Source organism: Perca fluviatilis, chromosome 5, assembly GCF_010015445.1.
Source record: "Perca fluviatilis chromosome 5, GENO_Pfluv_1.0, whole genome shotgun sequence".
Lineage (NCBI taxonomy): Eukaryota > Metazoa > Chordata > Actinopteri > Perciformes > Percidae > Perca > Perca fluviatilis.
In genome coordinates this window covers 29,907,785-29,927,989 of record NC_053116.1, presented here as the reverse complement: position 1 = coordinate 29,927,989, position 20,205 = coordinate 29,907,785, and the positions used below count along the sequence as shown (strand labels likewise).

Genomic DNA, 20,205 nt, shown 5'->3' with positions numbered 1-20,205 from the left:
AGCTAAGCACACAGTTTGCACTTTAGTTTTATTTTAACAATACTCAGCATAGTGAAACGTACTGTAAGGGTACATGTTAGCTGTATACAACAGTTAAAAAAAGACCTATAAAATATCTTCAGTCCAAACTAGAGCAGTCCACAAACATTTCAGTTCCATCATCTGCTGAAATTCAATAATGACTGAATGAACTGAAGTCAACCGAGGATATGGTGGCAGATTTATGTGTAAGACCAAAGAATCCAACACAGTCCAGTCAATATCAGGTGAACGTTGCATTGTCAAGATGTTTTTGTACAATTTCTCAGCTCATACAGGAACATAGAGTCCTTCATTTCAAACATGAAACTGGCCAGAGATGACAGTGGTGGTGTTCACTATTTCCAGTGTGTCCTCTCCATCAGTGTCCATGCGGTTGTCTCGTCAGGAGGAGGTAGTTGTGACGGAGGGTCCGTAGCTCCGTCAGTCTGCCCAGCAGGCGGCCAAACCGCTGAGGTCCCCCTCGCGCAGCTCCAGCCTGGGCCCCACACACCCTGGACAGCAGGTCAAGGATCAGCTCCTGCATTTTCTCAACGCAGCCGGCAGCCTGCAGGGACGCACGGTCTGCAGGACAGGGACACAGAGCTGGCGTAACATAGAAATAGATATTTAATATTTAATGGTGACGTTTCGGTACACAGACCATCAGGACATTTTTGAAAAATAACCTGATGAAGGTTTGTGTACTGAAACTGTTATTATATATATCTGACTGCAAGTGAAGAGGACAGTGTGCAGGAGTCTTTTGTTCTGCATTGTCAAGTCGACCCATGGTCTTCTCCTACACACCTGTTGATCTACAAGTGTGCAAAAGTTCTGCTCTTTGATCAAAATCATAAAAATGTCATACTGTAGTATAGTATGCCATAGAATATGTAAAAAAAATTTGTATAGAATGTCTTTTAAAATGCAAACTAGTATTTTATGTCATGAAAAATATTTGCAAAAATTCATAGTATATGTTATTAAATGTCATAAAAACAGTATAGTATGTCATAAAAATGTATAGTATGTCTTAAAAAAAGTCAGTAAAGTTTTGCATTGTCGATCCATGGTCTTCTCCTACGCACCTCGATCTACAAGTGTGCAAAAGTTCTGCTCTTAGATAAATGATGATGTCATAAAAATGTCATAGTATAGTATGCCATAGAATATGTATCAGTATAGTATGTAATAAAAAAGTCATACTATTGTATGTCATAAAAAATCATAGCATAGTATGTCATAAAAAGTCAGTGTAGTATGTTATAAAAAAGTCACAGTATAGTATATCATAAAAAGTAATAAAGAAATTCATAGTATAGTATGTCTTAAAAAATGTTTACAAAATAATTTTAGTATAATATGTCGTAAAAAAATGTGAAAGAAAATCATAGTATAGTATGTCATAATTGAGAACCTTTGATTGAAGGGTGTAGCACGGGCCAAGGAAGAACCCATTCAATTTAAGAGTGGATCCCAATCACAGAGTATTCACAAATTTATTTTTTACTTTCGTTAACATTGCGGGATAGGGCGTTTGTGCTCATGTATTCATGATGTATTCATGTGGTGTCGGACTAATCAAAAAAATTAGTTCCCAACTGGAAAAAAATGTACACCGCATTAACATTGTGAGATAGACTTTGGTGTAAAGGGTTAGTTCGGATTCACAGACGCATTCAAGTTTCCAAACAGCTACTGGATATAAAAAAGTCAAATGTGTTACATGAGTGAAGTTGTTGTCAGTTGTCATACTATGGAGCCATTTTAAGCCTTGATGACGTTTATAGTCAGACCTTTTGAGACAGACTGAGTAAATCATTTTACTATCACAACCTGGTGAAGAGCTCCAGATAGGTTTATAATGATTATTTTCAGTTGAATTGAGCATTTGCATGTCTTGACTTGACTGCTGATTGGATTATTTCTAGGGGTTTGACGAAACACCCAGCTCACGAGACGAGACAAGATCACGACACTATTTTACAGAAAACTTGAATGAAGAAATGAAACTGGAAAAATAGTTCTTTATTCAATCGCAAGTCACAAAATGAAAACTTGAAGGTTTTGCCATGATCTCAAATGACTGGCTTCTCTCCTGTATAAATAACAGTTACACTGTTGCTTATTCCATATGTTTGGTGGAGAGAGAGTCTCTTCACTCAGAGAACCAAGGTTACAACGTAACTAAGCGTTTTCTGGCAGTAGTTGAGACCGTTGAGACCAAATGTTTTGCAGCCTACTTGAATTTGTCATTGTACAGTAGATGGAGAGAAAAACAGCTTATTTGACTATTGTTTCACATTGATTACGTTCTAAAGCACAAATAAATTACCATCAAACACTCAACAGATGATTTTTGTGAAGGCAGATGCTATTTTCTCCTCTGCATTGTTTTTAATTGCAGCACTAAACAAGGAAGTAGGCTACTCTAGTATTGATTTATGACCATTATAGGACGAAGGGAGAACATTTGTCTTTGTTTAATATCATTAAAAGTAAAGTTAGGTTTTGCTGTCTGCTTCCCGACTCATTTTAAAGGTCCCATGACATGGTGCTCTTTGGATGCTTTTATATAGACCTTAGTGGTCCCCTAATACTGTATCTGAAGTCTCTTTCCCAAAACTCATCCTTGGTGCAGAATTACAGCCACTAGAGCCAGTCCCACAATGAGCTTTCCTTAGTATGTGCCATTTCTGTGTCTGTAGCTATTAAGGGGGGGGTGGCAAGGTGGACCTCATAAGGAGAAGATTCCAGATCGGCCCATCAAGTCAAAGTCAAAGGTAGAGAGCAGGATACCCAGGGCTCGGTTTACACCTATCACCATTTCTAGCCACTGGGGGACCATAGGCAGGCTGGGGTAACACATATTAATGTTAAAAAAACTCATAAAGTGAAATCTTCATGCCATGGGACCTTTAACAGAGAAAGAGAGTGGTCTGTGCAAGACAGCGCCACAGTGAACTGCACGCTGTAGTCGCATGTGTGTCTTGGCCGAGAGAGAGAGAGAGAGAGAGAGTGGCGGTACTTTCTAACGTTCTAACAATGAGCTTTACAGATAGCTTTTTTCTTCCGCTATCGCTCTGCTAAAGTAAACTCAGAGTCAACTTTGGAGAACGGCCGGGGGATTTTCTATGCTAATTTCAAGGCTGCTGCTCTGCACTTGTGTACTGATATCGCGAGACACTTTTTTTTTCACATTTAATCTCGTCACACCTCTAATTATTTCAGACCAAACGTACAGATTCCTGGTCTGACCTGAGCAGAGAAGAGCTGTTGCAGTGAGCAGGGTGTATTCAACATCTGTCACCCGCAGCGTTGCCATGCTGTGGAAGAAGTTGAGCACTGGCCCGAGGAGATCCTCACTGCCACCTGTTTACCACCGGCAAATGGGAAATTGTTCATGTCTTATGTGAAATACCTTTTTTTTTTTTCACAGCCTGTAAGATCTGATTTTATGTTCTGAGTGAGTGTATGTCTGGATTCACCTGAGTTGACCAGCATCCTACTGTAGATGTTTTCCTTAGACTCTACATTTCTCAGCCAGTTGTGTGTTGTCATTCTGAAAATCTGCAGGGCTGATAATAGAGAAAAATAAATGATTATTTTAAAAACTAAATATCAGACTGAACTAGTATGAATCATAAAAGTGTGTGTGCTGATGTATTCACCTGGACAGCTTGCTGGGTTGTGGGAGAACTGCTGAGCTGAGATCAGGAACATGATCTCCAGCGAAGACACAGACAGGAGACAACTCTGGTCGGAAAAATCCAGGAGGTCAAAACCTGTGAACATCATTATTTGTTTTTATATACAGCATATGCTCCTTCAAGTTTCAGGATTTCCAATGAGTGAAATGTTGATTAAATTACAGAATTTGATGTTTTTTCTCCATGTGTGTGTTATCTTCACTCACTCAACACAATGGCAATCATGGGTGGCAGTACGTACATCTATAACATTTTGTACTTATTTATTTATGTCCCTTAGTCTACTTGACTCTTCATCTTGTAGTTTTTATTATCATAATCAAGCAAAAAGTGCCATTTGGAAACCAAATACAAAACTTCACAAGGGCAGAATTCCAACAAGTGTGTCCTTGGAAGTCTTTATTTAAATGTGCAGTATTGGCGATATGAGGGGGACGCTATCCCATCCCATCATGCATTCCCCTTGTTAACCTACCCCCCACCCCCCCCCTCCATCCCCTAGTAGCAGAGAGAGTGCAGGGACAGAGGGGTTGTTTAGTTGAACATGTTAGTCTAGTCTGCCTGACTCATCTGACTGAGGTTTGTGCAAGTTAGAATCTATGGCCCCGACCATGGCTCTGGAATATCCGTAGCCTAACTGTGCTGTGTGACTTTTTCTCTGAGTCCCGCCCTTCTGTCAGTTTTGTCTAGGATCTACAAATATAATATTCTCTAAACTATATAACTGTGGGGCATTAAAATGTCCAGAATTAAAAGATTTGTTCATGGGGGCAGTTCGCTAGTCCTGGGGCCTCATTTATAAAACTTTGCGTAGATTCTATTCTGAAAGATTTCGTGCGCAAAAAAGTCAGAATTTTCGTACGCAAAAACAATATTCTGATTTATAAAACCTTGCGGCGCACACCGGTACGCACTCTTCTCGTTATAAATACGGACTTGCGTTACAGTATGCGGTCATGCACGAGCCTCACGCTCCTCCCAAGGTCTTCCCATATTTGTCCTAATAAGGTCCATGTTAATCAATCAATGAATATTCCAGCCTTGAAAGGAGCCCTTGATCACCAATCACGAAACGGAAAAATGGGGGAAAAACACAATTCAGTGATTGTGAGATCGATGTGCTCCTAACAGAGGTAGAACATCCAAACTAAATCCTGTTTGGAAGCCGTAACCCGTGTGTACTGTTCATATTGTTACACAGCCTTACTACTTAACAGCTCAATTACCAATGATATACATCATTTATGGTTCATATTTGCCATTTACCCCTGTGAGATCACATTTATGATCATATGATCATTTTCGTTTTTTGTGAGAAAGGAAATTCAATTATTAAAAAAGTAAAAAATAGAAACAAGATTTTGGATCATTATTGGTGCAAAACAGGTGAAAGTGCTTGAAATGTGACAATTTGGTTACTTGTATGGTAACTGTGTGGGAATAGCAGGTGCAGAAAGACAACATTCACACACAGACATCTACAATCAGACACGACCACATAAAGACGCGCGCGCGACACACACACACACACACACACACACACACACACACACACACACACACACACACACACACACACACACCGCATTTCCCGGGGAGATGCGGTGTGTGTTTTGCGGTGGGAGAGTTTGCTCGGTGTGGGAGGGTCCCCTGCCTCTCCCCGTTGCTGGCAGCCCCTCGCCGGGCGCCGCGACCGGCTCTGGGTCGGTTTAGCAAGAACGGGATTGTTGGGTTCAGGAAAACAAAAACTGGGTTAGGTTCGGAAAACGGGCATACCATCTGAGTTCACTAAAACGCAGTCTACAAAACCTTACTGCGGTCAAGCCAGCCTCCACTTCAAAATGAGCGGTCAAACTAGCCACCCCTATATTTCGCGGTGCGCGTATACACTTGCTATTACGGTGAAACTAAAAAGAGGGAATTTTCTGACGAAGGCAATTTCCCATTCATTTATTCTGTCTGCCTGTCTGTCTATCTGCCTGCCTGTCTGTCTGTCTGTCAGAAAGAAAGAAGGAAAGAAAGATTTTAGCACACCTCACAACCTCTGTGACAACTGCATGATATGCTGAATTCCAAAATAAGAGCCCCCCCAAAACTCAAATATTAGCTGTTTTGTCTACACATTAAGAAAATCATGAAAATAAAAGTCCTAGCTTCCACAGACCAATTTCACCTCAGATGGAGAGGACTCCTTCTCAATGTGTGATCTACAATGTTTCAGGACATTCTGATGTTGTTTTCCAAAATAAGAGCCCCCCAAAACTCATATATTAGCTGTTTTGTCCATACATTCAGAAAATCATAAAATAAAAGTCCTAGCTTCCACAGACCACTTTCACATCAGATGGAGAGGACGTCCTTCTCAATGTGTGATCTACAATGTTTCAGGACATTCTGATGTTGTTTTCCAAAATAAGAGCCCCCCAAAACTCATATATATGCTGTTTTGTCTACACATTCAGAAAGTTATAAAAATAAAAGTCCTAGCTTCCACAGACCAATTTCACCTCAGATGGAGAGGACTCCTTCTCAATGTGTGATCTACAATGTTTCAGGACATTCTGATGTTGTTTTCCAAAATAAGAGCCCCCCAAAACTCATATATTAGCTGTTTTGTCCATACATTCAGAAAATCATAAAAATAAAAGTCCTAGCTTCCACAGACCACTTTCACATCAGATGGAGAGGACACCTTCTCAAGGTGTGATCTACAATGTTTCAAGACATTCTGATGTTGTTTTCCAAAATAAGAGCCCCCCAAAGCTCAAATATTAGCTGTTTTGTCTACACATTAAGAAAATCATGAAAATAAAAGTCCTAGCTTCCACAGACCAATTTCCCCTCCGATGGAGAGGACTCCTTCTCAATGTGTGATCTACAATGTTTCAGGACATTCTGATGTTGTTTTCCAAAATAAGAGCCCCCCAAAACTCATATATATGCTGTTTTGTCCATACATTCAGAAAATCATAAAAATAAAAGTCCTAGCTTCCACAGACCAATTTCACCTCAGATGGAGAGGACACCTTCTCAAGGTGTGATCTACAATGTTTCAAGACATTCTGATGTTGTTTTCCAAAATAAGAGCCCCCCAAAACTCATATATTAGCTGTTTTGTCCATACATTCAGAAAATCATAAAAATAAAAGTCCTAGCTTCCACAGACCACTTTCACATCAGATGGAGAGGACTCCTTCTCAATGTGTGATCTACAATGTTTCAGGACATTCTGATGTTGTTTTCCAAAATAAGAGCCCCCCAAAACTCATATATATGCTGTTTTGTCTACACATTCAGAAAGTTATAAAAATAAAAGTCCTAGCTTCCACAGACCAATTTCACCTCAGATGGAGAGGACTCCTTCTCAATGTGTGATCTACAATGTTTCAGGACATTCTGATGTTGTTTTCCAAAATAAGAGCCCCCAAAACTCATATATATGCTGTTTTGTCTACACATTCAGAAAGTTATAAAAATAAAAGTCCTAGCTTCCACAGACCAATTTCACCTCAGATGGAGAGGACTCCTTCTCAATGTGTGATCTACAATGTTTCAGGACATTCTGATGTTGTTTTCCAAAATAAGAGCCCCCAAAACTCATATATATGCTGTTTTGTCCATACATTCAGAAAATCATAAAAATAAAAGTCCTAGCTTCCACAGACCAATTTCACCTCAGATGGAGAGGACACCTTCTCAAGGTGTGATCTACAATGTTTCAAGACATTCTGATGTTGTTTTCCAAAAAAAACTAAGAGCCCCCAAAACTCATATATTAGCTGTTTTGTCCATACATTCAGAAAATCAAAAAATAAAAGTCCTAGCTTCCACAGACCAATTTCACCTCAGATGGAGAGGACACCTTCTCAAGGTGTGATCTACAATGTTTCAAGACATTCTGATGTTGTTTTCCAAAATAAGACCCCCCAAAGCTCAAATATTAGTCCTTTTTTGTCTACACATTAAGACAATCTTGAAAATAAAAGTCCTAGCTTCCACAGACCAATTTCACCTCAGATGGAGAGGACTCCTTCTCAATGTGTGATCTACAATGTTTCAGGACATTCTGATGTTGTTTTCCAAAATAAGAGCCCCCCAAAAACTCATATATTAGCTGTTTTGTCCATACATTCAGAAAATCATAAAAATAAAAGTCCTAGCTTCCACAGACCAATTTCACCTCAGATGGAGAGGACTCCTTCTCAATATGTGATCTACAATATTTCAGGACATTCTGATGTTGTTTTCCAAAATAAGAGCCCCCCAAAACTCATATATTAGCTGTTTTGTCCATACATTCAGAAAATCATGAAAATAAAAGTCCTAGCTTCCACAGACCAATTTCACCTCAGATGGAGAGGACACCTTCTCAAGGTGTGATCTACAATGTTTCAGGACATTCTGATGTACAGTTTCAAAATAAAAGCCTGTCAAAGTCTTGAATATGAGACAAATTAGATATGATTTTGGATTCAATTTAAAAGAAAACACCCTGTTATCAAACAATAAATCCACTTTAGGGTTATATTACACGACCCCGTGGTGTGACTCATTAAGTATCAAGACATTCTGATGTACAGTTTCAAAATAAAAGCCTGTCAAAGTCTCAAATATGAGGCATATTTAGGCTGGTGACAAATGGTCAAAAAGGGCTTTAGTTTTTGAGATACCCCTACTGGAGGTTGAACTAAACCCAACAATGTTTTTCCTCATCCCTAGGGTCTCCCATATATGAAATTGATTCTTGGCTAAAGATATTTTACTGCTAAGATTGTTAAATTAACAGATATTGTTACACAACCCAAAACCAAAGAAGGACTAAAATATAGCCTGTCCATGGGAGTTAAGGCATCTAAACTAATGCAGATCAATCACACAAGCTCTGAGAGCTTTGAAACTTAGCATGTTTGTAGTCAGGAAGTTGCTTTACCTACTAGAAAAGACTGGATATGAATATCATGATGTATGGAATAAATAAAGACATACCTAAAATAGGCGAACATGCAAAAAATTAATATCTATGCAGAATGTTTTCATTTACTTTGTGGTTACTTTTCCAGGGATTATAATAGAAACACATATGATTTCTTGTTGGAAAAGTGGGGTTGTGCTTAATCCAGCAATACCAAATGTGTAAATATAGCATGACAAATCAGGGTGTTCTTTCACTCAATGCATGATGTGTCTAAAATGAAAGAAGATGGAACACTGACATAATTTAGTCTCAAGTCCAAAGCCCATTATCAGTGGTATCATATGGCACCTTGTACTATATAGTCCATATGGAAACAAAGATTGAAATCAAAAGATAACACCTTACCATTGCACAAACAGGAGACCAGGATTCAGGATTGCAGTTTGACCTTAATGAGCCTTTTAATAAAACTATAATTTAACACAATACAAATTAAATGACTGTCTTAAACAAACAAATGGCAATCTAACAAAATAAACACTGTGAGGGGGAATACCCCCCTCATCACTGAATCTCAAGCTCTTTCAAGCGCAACCATTTGGAACATGAACTGCTTTTGGTAGTCATTCTGGGGTTTAGGCCATCTCCAGTGGCCACTTTGGGGAGGTCAGCTCCCCATGATGTTACCACTGCAACACACCACTGTCACTCATCCACATTGTCATCAGTGACAAAGTGGGTCATATTTTGATAGCTTGGGAAAGGGCAAGAGCAAGACTCTGTGCAGGTCAAGCCCACTGAAAGACACTGGCATTTGGTAGCATCGCGTTGTAGTTTCCGTCTTTACAGTATAGTAGTGGGTGATGTCTCTAACTTCTTTAGGTGCTGGTGTCTTCTGTAACATCACAGGTTCAATGCACCCATCTTCTTTGAGCCTCCATCCTCCAACTGGGTTCCAGAGAAGAGGTTTGACCAGGTGGCTGTGACGCCACACTGCTGTTTGGTACAAGGCTCTCAGCACTTGTTGGCCCAGTACTGGCGATATAGGTGCTGACAAAGCTACATACAGGGATATTCTTGAGCAAAACCTGTAACACTGTGCGTGATTTGAGGCTAGGACGGAGGTTCACCTTCCAGCAGGACAATGACCCCAAACACACCTCAATCAAATAGAAAATCTGTGGTCAGACTTAAAGATTGCTGTTCACAAGCGCAAACCATCCAACTTCAAGGAGCTGGAGCAGTTTTGCAAGGAGGAATGGGATGATGTAGATGTGGCAAGCTCATAGAGACTTATCCAAAGCGACTTAGAGCTGTGATTGCCGCAAAAGGTGGCTCTACAAAGTATTGACTTTAGGGGGGTGAATAGTTATGCACATTGACTTTTTCTGTTTTTTATTTCTAAAAAATAATTTTATGTATATTTTTCTCATTTCACTTCACCAACTTAGACTATTGTGTTTTGATTCATCACATAACATTCAGATAAAAAAAACAACATTGAACTAAAGCCTCTAATGTAACAAAATAGGTAAAAAGCCAAGGGGGTGAATACTTTTGCAAGGCACTGTACATGCAATACACCTTGCACAGTCACATTCTTGTCTAATTGTTGAATGTGATGATACAGATGTAATAGTTTTGCTGCTATACTATTCAAGCAAAGGGATGTTTGGATCCTCAGCAGTGTTTATGCACTCGGGACATGGCCTTAAGGAAAGATTTGTCCCTAGTTGATCGCTCAGAAGCTTGGAGCAGTGCTTTGTGATTGTTTACCTGCATGACACGTCCTCACAGGTTGTAACACCACAAGCAGTTTGTACAGAATTGGGAAGGCCACTGCCCTCACAAGACTGAAGACCCATCTTTGTAAGTTACAGGCAATTACTAAATGTGGACTCTCTGGTAGCCTGGAAGAGGCTTTGCCTGTGGCAAGAAGGTATGCCCTCCTTCTGTATGGCCAAAAGAAAAAGTTGGATGGACATCCAACTTGGATGTGCTGAGGTACAGATTAGCATCTAGATTCGTCAGCAGCAAATCCCCCCAACAGAAGATGCTTTCCAGCATGTCTTCATGCTTTCCAGCTTTCCAGAATGTCTTGATACTTACTGGGTCACACTATGGGGTCGTGTACTATAACCCTCAAGTGGAATTATTCTTTGATAACAGGGCGTTTCCTTTTAAAGTGAATCCAACATCATGCAATTAGTCTCATATTTGACATTTTGACAGGCTTTTATTTTGAAACTACACATCAGAATGTCTTGATACTTAATGGGTCACACCAAGGGGTACTATAACCCTCAAGTGGAAATAGTCTGTGATAACGGGGCGCTTCCTTTTAAATTGAATCCAAAGTCATATGTTCTATTTGAGACTTTGACAGGCTTTTATTTTGAAACTATACATCAGAATGTCTTGATACTTACGGGGTCACACTATGGGGTCGTGTACTATAACCCTCAAGTGGAATTATTCTAGGTAACAGGGCGCTTCCTTTTAAATTGAATCCAAAATCATATCTAATTTGTCTCATATTTCAGACTTTGAGAGGCTTTTTTTGAAACTGTACATCAGAATGTCTTGATACTTAATGGGTCACACCAAGGGGTCGTGTACTACAACCCTCAAGTGGAATTAGTCTGTGGTAACAGGGCGTTTCCTTTTGAAGTGAATCCAAAATCATATCTAATTTGTCTCATATTTGACTTTGACAGGCTTTTATTTTGAAACTGTAAATCAGAATGTTCTGAAACATTGTAGATCACACCTTAAGAAGGTGTCCTCTCCATCTGATGTGAAATTGGTCTGTGGAAGCTAGGACTTTTATTTTTATAATTTTCTGAATGTATGGACAAAACAGCATATATATGAGTTTTGGGGGGCTCTTATTTTGGAAAACAACACCAGAATGTCCTGAAACATTGTAGATCACACCTTGAGAAGGTGTCCTCTCCATCTGAGGTGAAATTGGTCTGTGGAAGCTAGGACTTTTATTTTTATGATTTTCTGAATGTGTAGACAAAACAGCATATACATGAGTTTTGGGGGGCTCTTATTTTGGAAAGCAACACCAGAATGTCCTGAAACATTGTAGATCACACATTGAGAAGGTGTCCTCTCCATCTGAGGTGAAATTGGTCTGTGGAAGCTAGGACTTTTATTTTTATGATTTTCTGAATGTGTAGACAAAACAGCATATATATGAGTTTTGGGGGGCTCTTATTTTGGAAAACAACATCAGAATGTCCTGAAACATTGTAGTTGACACCTTGAGAAGGTGTCCTCTCCATCTGATGTGAAATTGGTCTGTGGAAGCTAGGACTTTTATTTTTATGATTTTCTGGATGTATGGAAAAACAAAGCTAATATATGAGTTTGGGGGGGCTCTTATTTTGGAAAACCAACATCAGAATGTCCTGAAACATTGTAGTTCGAAACCTTGAGAAGGTGTCCTCTCCATCTGATGTGAAATTGGTCTGTGGAAGCTAGGACTTTTATTTTTATGATTTTCTGAATGTATGGACAAAACAGCTAATATATGAGTTTTGGGGGGCTCTTATTTTGGAAAACAACATCAGAATGTCCTGAAACATTGTAGTTGACACCTTGAGAAGGTGTCCTCTCCATCTGAGGTGAAATTGGTCTGTGGAAGCTAGGACTTTTATTTTTATAATTTTCTGAATGTGTAGACAAAACAGCGTATATATGAGTTTTGGGGGGGCTCTTATTTTGGAATTCAGCATATCATGCAATGACAGGTTGTGAGGTGTGCTAAAATCTTTCTTTCTCTCTTTCTGACAGACAGACAGACAGACAGGCAGGCAGACAGAATAAATGAATGGGAAATTGCCTTCGTCGGAAAATTCCCTGTTTTTAGTTTTGACGGTCTCACCGTAATAGCAAGTGTATACGCGCACCGCGAAATATAGGGGTGGCTAGTTTGACCGCTCATTTTGAAGTGGAGGCTGGCTTGACTGCAGTAAAACCTTGGGAGCATTACGCACGATCACACGTGTGGTCAAAAGGTTGCGGAAAACTGGGAACATTTTTACGCATGGAAATTCTTTATAAATCCCGACTATTGCGAGGAATGTTGCGACGACAAATTTCACCCTGCTTCACGCAACTTTTTCTTGCGTAACAGGTTTTATAAATGAGGCCCCTGGCCTACTGTTAATGTGGTATTATCATGTTTCAGGTAATCCGATATGGAATAAACCATTTGAATCACCTCTCTTTGATATCCAGAATATTTCCCATTTATTAGGTTATAGATTTATTTCTCCAGTGAACACAGCAGAAAGCAGATTATAGATTCAGAATGTCATCCCGTCCATTTTACCTGGCATTGTCCTGGCAAACTGTAGCAGTCTTTGCAGGTGGGGTGATAAAACATCAGACAAGCCCCCCACTTCTTCTGTACAGGGAAACTCAAACAACTGAGCAGACACAGACAAGAAACCATGAGGGCAACATAAAAACATGCAACTGTGTTTTTGTTAGTCCAACACTGTTGTTTCCACACTGTGACCTACCCTGCAGTGGCTGCTGTCCTGTGCTCTGTACAGTCGATGTGCCTCCACCATCCTGTCCACAATGTACTTTTGTTCTTGGGTTAAACTGGCAGACAAAGCCTGGTGCAGATGGAAGTTAACAACACATGGTTAAACTAGTATCAGGATTATCACTTTCCCATGCTAAAACTACAAGATAGAAAGTGCCGTTGAGATGAAAGCTACATGTTGTTGTGTGAATTTGACCAGGGAGGATGAGCGTTTACACTCTTCTTGTACAGGTAATAATAATATCACCAGCCAAAAATAAAAACCACAAAAAGACCAACCATCTAACAAACCACCCAGCGATCTAACCAGCCAACAATATATAACAGTCATAACAATCATAAAACCAATTAACCAACCAACCAATTTAAATAAGTGAAGCATCCTTCAACCCAACATTCAAACTAAACAGTTACAATCAACAGATTGTCTACAGCCATGCTAATGGCTCTGTGAGGCTGGAGTACAGTGCGTTGAGCTAAATGCTGACGTCAACATGCTAACACGCTGACACTAGGCAGGAATAATGTTTACCATGTTCGACATCTTAGCGTAGTGTGTTTGGCATGCTAATAGTTGCTAATTAGCACTAAAAACAAAGTGCAGATGAGGCTGAGACATTTCATCGATTTAAACAAAAATGCCAACCTCATGGTGGTGCCAGAGAAAAAGTCAAGGGGTTACCAAAGTCAGTAGGATTCTTCCTCTGAGGATCATGAATATCTGTTCAAAATGTGATGCCGTGACTGAATTAAGATGCAGTCTGGAGCAGACCAACACTGCCATCGCAAGAGCCATGCCACTAGCCACGCCTGCTTTCTACTACCTGTCCAGGTAGCTTGCTGGTAGAGCTGACCCTCCTGCTCTCTGTGTTCTCCTCTTCCTCCTGTACTCTGCCTTTACCTCCTTTCCTCAGTCGTTTGGACTGGCACTGCACCTCCGTGAGAAGGCCTGACAAAAAAATATGCATTTTCAGACTCACCTTAAATCAGATTAAGGATGTATTGATCACTGTCATTAACACTTTTGTTAAGTTAAAGTACAGTAGAGGTCCCTTACACTCAGCCAGCATTCCCACGGCGCGGCACTTCCTCAGCCGACAGTCTTGGCACTTCCTTCTCATGTACATGTCCATCTCACAGCCACCGCCACTCTTACACTGATACACCGCCTTTTTTGTCACACTACGCCTAAAGAAACCTGCAAGTGCAGAAGGGGAAGGAAGGACCAGGTGAGTTTAAAACAAAGCCTTACCCGAATACAACTATGCTGCATTGGAGAACAGAATAAGAAGATAGAATACAAAATTGAAAAGTGAGAAATACCTTTGCATCCCTCGCAGGTAAGAGCGTTGTAGTGATACCCTGACGCTTTATCTCCACACACCACACACAGCTCTTCCTGGCCTCTGCTCTTCCCTCCCGACCCGACCCGTGTCCTCCGCCCCAGGTGCAGTCCCACCGCTCCGAGCCCCTGAGCCAGGCCCCCGCAGTGGGGTTCGGGGCTGGGATCACAGGGGGCCTCCAGGCAATGAGGGCTGTAGTGGTACTGAGGATGGGAGGGCTGCGAAGAGGAAGAGGAGGAGGAGGTGGAGGAAGGTGGAGAGCCATAGAGGGAAAAGGGCAGGTTGGCTGGGCTGTACTGTTGTTGGCCGTACGGGAGCAGCTGGAGGTCAGGGTCCTGAAGGGGGTAGCCCAGAGGGTCAGTCAGCATGTCTGAAATGGAAAAAGATGGAAGTCCAGGGACAAAAACTTGCATTAATGGTTTTGTAGGTCAGAGATGAACTGAACAAGTGTGAACTGTAGTACCCCTGCAGACACAGACCACTCCAGTTGTGGCTTTTGTAATTTTGTGTGAAACTTTGCAAGCAAGAGTATTTAGGCATTTAGATCTGACATTTAAAGACCACACGAAAAAGGAACTTGAAGTTCTTAGAAAATTATTAACTTCCTGGAAAACTGCCACTTCCTGGAAAATAGTTCATCGTGACTGGTGCGGCCTCTCTGCTCATTCTATGAAATCAAAGACTTAAAACCCACAGTGAACTGATCCTATTGATCAGTACTGTCTGTGAAGCAAAAGCCTGATACATCTTATTCATCTGTTCCATAGAGCTCACTTGTTTTTGAAAATTAGAGACACATCAATGAGACACACCTTTGCGCTGGGTGACATGTTCCTTCATTACATTGAACATGGGCACTGTAATATACTTTTGAATCAATCCTACATACACCATCCAGCTGTTGGAAATATTCACTAGACAAAAATACAAAATGTGCATTATAACCCACAGCTGAAAATAGTCCCCAAAAAATGCCCTATTTACTTCTGTTTGAGTAATGTTTGCTTAAAATTACAGTGCCCAGCAGATTTCAGTTTTAAATTACTGAGTTTTAAAAGTAATGAAACTATAGATAAATAATTGGTATTTACAGTTGTACGTGTCAGTAGAAGCCAATAGGATTGGAGCTGAGCGCCACAGACGGGGTAGGGAAGTCGGAAACTATGGAAGGCCGAAAACATTGTTTGTTTTGGTCTTTTAATTGGATTTGCTAATAATAAGATAAATATAGACTAATATCAAATGTATCCTTCATGAATGTGTGTTTACATGCGCACTGGTCTCAGTATTATCCTGGTTTTGCTACCATTATCTCGCCCAGGAGGTTATGTTTTCGATTCGGTTTGTCCGTTTGTCCGTTTGTTCGTTTGTTTGTCTGTCTGTCTGTCAGCAGGATTACGGAAACATTACTGGTCCGATCTTCATGAAACTTGGTGGAAGCGTGTAGCACGGGCCAAGAAAGAACACATTGCATTTTGGAGCGGATCTGAATGCCGGACGGATATACAAATTATTTTTCATTTTCGTTAACGTTGTGAGATAGGGCGTTTGCTGCATTCATGTGGTGTTGGAATAATTGAAAAAATAAGTTCCCGACTGGGAAAATTCACACTGCATTAACATTGTGACTGTGAGAAAGGGCATGCCTTGGCGGAGGTCTGCATTGTCCAAGTGCCCTTCTCGTTTGGGATGTGATGTTTACATGGAGAATGGGAAACCTGGTTATTAATTTCCCTGTGTCCGTCCCAAAAATGAAAACTGGTCAATACCATAATCAGTTAGAATGTGTCAACCCCCCCCCCCACACACACACACACACACAATTAAGAGAACAAGTGCATCAGCAAGAACAGAACGGTGACACTTTAAGCGACACTATTACGCTGCTACAAAGAGCATCATCGGAATGTGGTCTTACATTGACTCGTGTGACTTCACTGCTCTTAATGGATCTTGGGGGATATAATAAAAAGCTGAGACTGAGGCTTTGTGAACTTAAACAGGATGCAGCTGAGAGCTCCCAGTGCCATTTAGGATTTTTTGATCCCCTTTTCTGGAAGCTTCATTCAGTAATGTCGTTCAGTGTTGTGACGGACTGAAACGTCTTTGAGTGTGGATCAGCAGCTTGTGTTTTGCAAGTCCTGTCTCCTTTGAGAAAACATGTGTGACCACTGGCAGCCTCTGAAAGAGCAGCTGGACCAGTACAACTGGGACTGCTGTGGGATCTGATTAAACAGAGTCCAACGGAGAGAGTCAGGAGTCTCAGGCCTGCTGGAGATGGAAATTTAAAGGGCAAAACAAGTAGCATGAAGATGAGGGATAATATCAATCTGATTATGTGAAAAATGTGTGTTCTTTAAAATTGTGGTTGAGTGGCCGGGTTGGCTCAGTGGGTAGAGCAGGTGCACGTATACTGAGAGGTTTATGCCTCGACGCAGAGGTCCAGGGTTCAAGTCCGACCTGTGACGAGTTCCTGCATGTCTTCCCCCACTCTCTCTCCCCTTTCTCAGCTAGCTGTCCTGTCAAAATAAAGGCGGAAAAGCCCAAAAAATAATCAAAAGACAAAAAAATGGACAATGGCCAAATAAAATCAGCAAAGGTGGTGATATCCTGACTTTTAGTCCCTACGGATTGTTGGACAGGCCTCTTAGTCAGAGGATTCTTAGCCCCGGGACTCAGGGCCTGTAAGCAAGAGCCCTTATTTGAAGACAATGTTATAAGATATTGTATTCTTGTTGAAAAGCCACAAGTCTCGGTAAAAAATAGGGTTGTCCTAATCAAATTTCTTTTTAATATCTGCTGATACATAGTCTGATCTGAGAGTTAGATGAGAAGATCAATACTGCTTGCTAAATAGAAAGTGGTACCAATTTTCTCATCCTGAAATCTCTGGTCTTGCTTCCGTCTTTGAACCTGCTCTCTTTCCCTTGTCAAGTCGCAGCATTCTCAGAAAAAAACACTTCTCATGTCCCCTGCTAATCACCACCTTATCGCTTTTAAAGGGCTGAAACAATTCCTCAAGGTGTTCAGTGAGACTTTCTCCTTCTTCTTGAAGACACAGGCAGCCCTGTCCTCTCTGATCCATCGAAGTCGAAAGGAAATGGTAATGGCTGATACTATCAATACTTTGCGACTGCCACTATTTATTAGTCATCAGGTCTTCAACCTCGACTAATTAAAGATTGAGGACTGATGACAAATTTTGGACCCCAGATTTTGTCTGGATGTTTTAATGACAAACAACAGCATATGTAGAAAACTGGTGTATTTAGTCTGATGGAGTAAATGTCAGAATCATCACTTATTATCCGCTTCTCACTCCTTCATTTTGTGCTCTCTTTCGTTCTCTTTCTCTCTCTCTCCAGATGTTTCCTGTCTTCACCAGACTGAGGCGGCGATGGTTTGGGGGGTCCTTGCTTTCACTGCATGTGACAGAGCTGTGGTTTGCACTGTTTGTAAACCATGCGAACACTGTCTAAACACTCATCAGCCTCCCTTCCATCCCACGCACACTAGGGAGCCAAACAACACCAGCAAACTACCCCCCATAGCTCCCCTCCCCCTGCTCCTAGGGGCACGAGGGGAGACAATAGGGGGGAATTTGTTGATGACACACGTCAGTAAAAACAGATCTTCCGACGCACAGTCAGCCTCCCTGCTTGCTGATCCACTTACTTAAAGGAGCCTTTAACTTATGTTAAAGCCATAGTGCGTAGTTCCTGCCGCCCCGATGGGTAACTCTAAGAAATGACAACAAAACTGTTGGCGCATCCACATGATACAAGCCTTTCCTGACCGGTTTATTTTATTGCTTATGATTTCAATTTTTTATTTGTTTAAAAGGTCCAATGTGTAGGAATTTCTCCCATCTAGCGTTGAGATCACATATCGCAATCAACTCTCTCGCACCACGCAGTTCAAAGTACGTATTACAGCTACGGTAGCCTTCACCTTCAAAAAGCCGGTCTCTTGCTCTTTTCAACATCCTTTTTCTTTTTCTGGGCAAAGAAGAAGACTCCTGTTCCTGAAATTTGGATTTTGAATACGTGTGGTCCTCATTGACATATACATAAGGTGGTCCTCCCCAAGGGGGTAAGCTTCGCTTCAGAACTCGAACCTCCGATGGCGCCATTTTGACGCTACAAAGAGATCACCTCCCGTTAGCATTCCACTGACTAGCATACATTTTGGCGCTACTTTGACAGCGAATAACTTTACATCTGAAGCTTTTAAAGACTCTATTTGTCCATTGTTTATTTCTAAAGAAACACGACAATGTATAAAAGGCTCCATTACCTTGTACCTCACGTTATGGCTCCGTAGCAGACGTTTTTATAAAAAATAGGCTAACGATTGGGTCATAACCACGAGACTTACTGTCGCACAGTAGAGGAATTACCGTATAGTAAAGGAGAAGCTCGCAGGCAGTTTGGACTTACGTTAGCTGTTTAGGTTTAATTACTAATGTTAACTAGCATGTTAGTTAGCAATAATTAGCCTGTGCCCATGTTATCTCCTTACATATACCTACGCTCTCCGTCTCTGTAAGATTGGGAATGATTGAGATTTCTCTTGGCACAGCTACCAGAAGACTTACAACTTTCAGACACGTTGCTCACGTCACATTTACGTTGTCTCTCTCAGTTGGAGGCTGCGCAGTAAAGCAAGCGATCACCGGAAAAGTGCTTCTGATAGCCTTCACTGGTCTCCGTCCAGAGCAACGGGCTCTGTTGGTTCATTTTATATATATGTCAATGGGTCCTCCACGTTTCCTTCTTCAGACTTGCCGGGGCCGGGAAGCTACGATACCCATTAGCAGCACCTGCGAGTTTATCACGTGACAGCGAAAACGCGAAAGGCGGAGCAGTATGTCCTGTATGTCCCTTACCGGCTAGCGATATTACGAATCCCACTATGGCCACGCCAAGACCCGCCCTTCAATAGCATTCACACACTACAATTGGCCAGGCGTCCATGCTTACACGTACAGGTCCTATCCCCTGACCAATCCCCTAACCCTAACCTTAACCACTCAAGGTGAAATGCCTAACCCTAACCAATCAAGCTGCTTCGTAGGGCGGGTCTTGGCGTGGCCATAGTGGGATTCGTAATTTTGCTACCGGCTAACGTATTTCAAGATGGCGCATGAATATGGAGCGTCTACCCCTATGGTCTACCCCAGTTCATGCAAACGCAAATGTAAAATTTCAAGCCAAAAGGAATACTTGGAATTGATGGTGGTGGTAAATATTCATGAAAAAGGACAAGTTTGTGAACGGGCAACACTGATTTTGAGAATGAACATCTTAACATGTTACACACTGGACCTTTAAAGAAAAATGAGTTATTTCTTATTTCAAAAGTTACATAGTCTCAACTTAGTCTCAACATAGTCAACCCACTCAATAACAAATCAGCTAACACACAACATTGAATTTTCTCCAAAAATGTAGCAAAAATAGCATCTTATTATTATTTGAGTGTTTCGGTTAGGACTGAGGTCACAGCATTTTAATGGGCCTGTCTGCTAGACCTCCTTAGTTTTGGTGTCACTTTAGAGGGTAGAGCCATCCAAATTACAAAAAAAGTTCTCTCTTAACACTGATAGTATGTAACAGTGCACATAATTTAGGTTTTATTTGCCCAGGT

At 41.1% G+C, this 20,205-nt stretch overlaps 1 protein-coding gene across 3 annotated transcripts in view; it reads right to left on the bottom strand.

Annotated features, from left to right (window-relative positions):
• Positions 1–11: 11 nt before the first annotated feature.
• The window catches only part of nr1h5 (nuclear receptor subfamily 1, group H, member 5), a 24,120-nt gene continuing 3,926 nt past the window's right edge, over positions 12–20,205 (bottom strand). For 2 of the 3 annotated variants that reach the window (XM_039800362.1, XM_039800363.1), the window contains exons 3-11: positions 14,537–14,926; positions 14,271–14,411; positions 14,038–14,162; positions 13,185–13,283; positions 12,992–13,088; positions 3,693–3,806; positions 3,510–3,599; positions 3,280–3,393; positions 12–624 (exon numbers count right to left, since the gene is read on the bottom strand). In XM_039800362.1, the coding sequence (XP_039656296.1) occupies positions 401–624; positions 3,280–3,393; positions 3,510–3,599; positions 3,693–3,806; positions 12,992–13,088; positions 13,185–13,283; positions 14,038–14,162; positions 14,271–14,411; positions 14,537–14,926 (1,394 nt within the window). In that variant the 3' untranslated portion in view covers positions 12–400. The remainder of the gene's footprint in view (positions 625–3,279; positions 3,394–3,509; positions 3,600–3,692; positions 3,807–12,991; positions 13,089–13,184; positions 13,284–14,037; positions 14,163–14,270; positions 14,412–14,536; positions 14,927–20,205) is intronic. The other variant, XM_039800364.1, reaches the window with a different exon arrangement.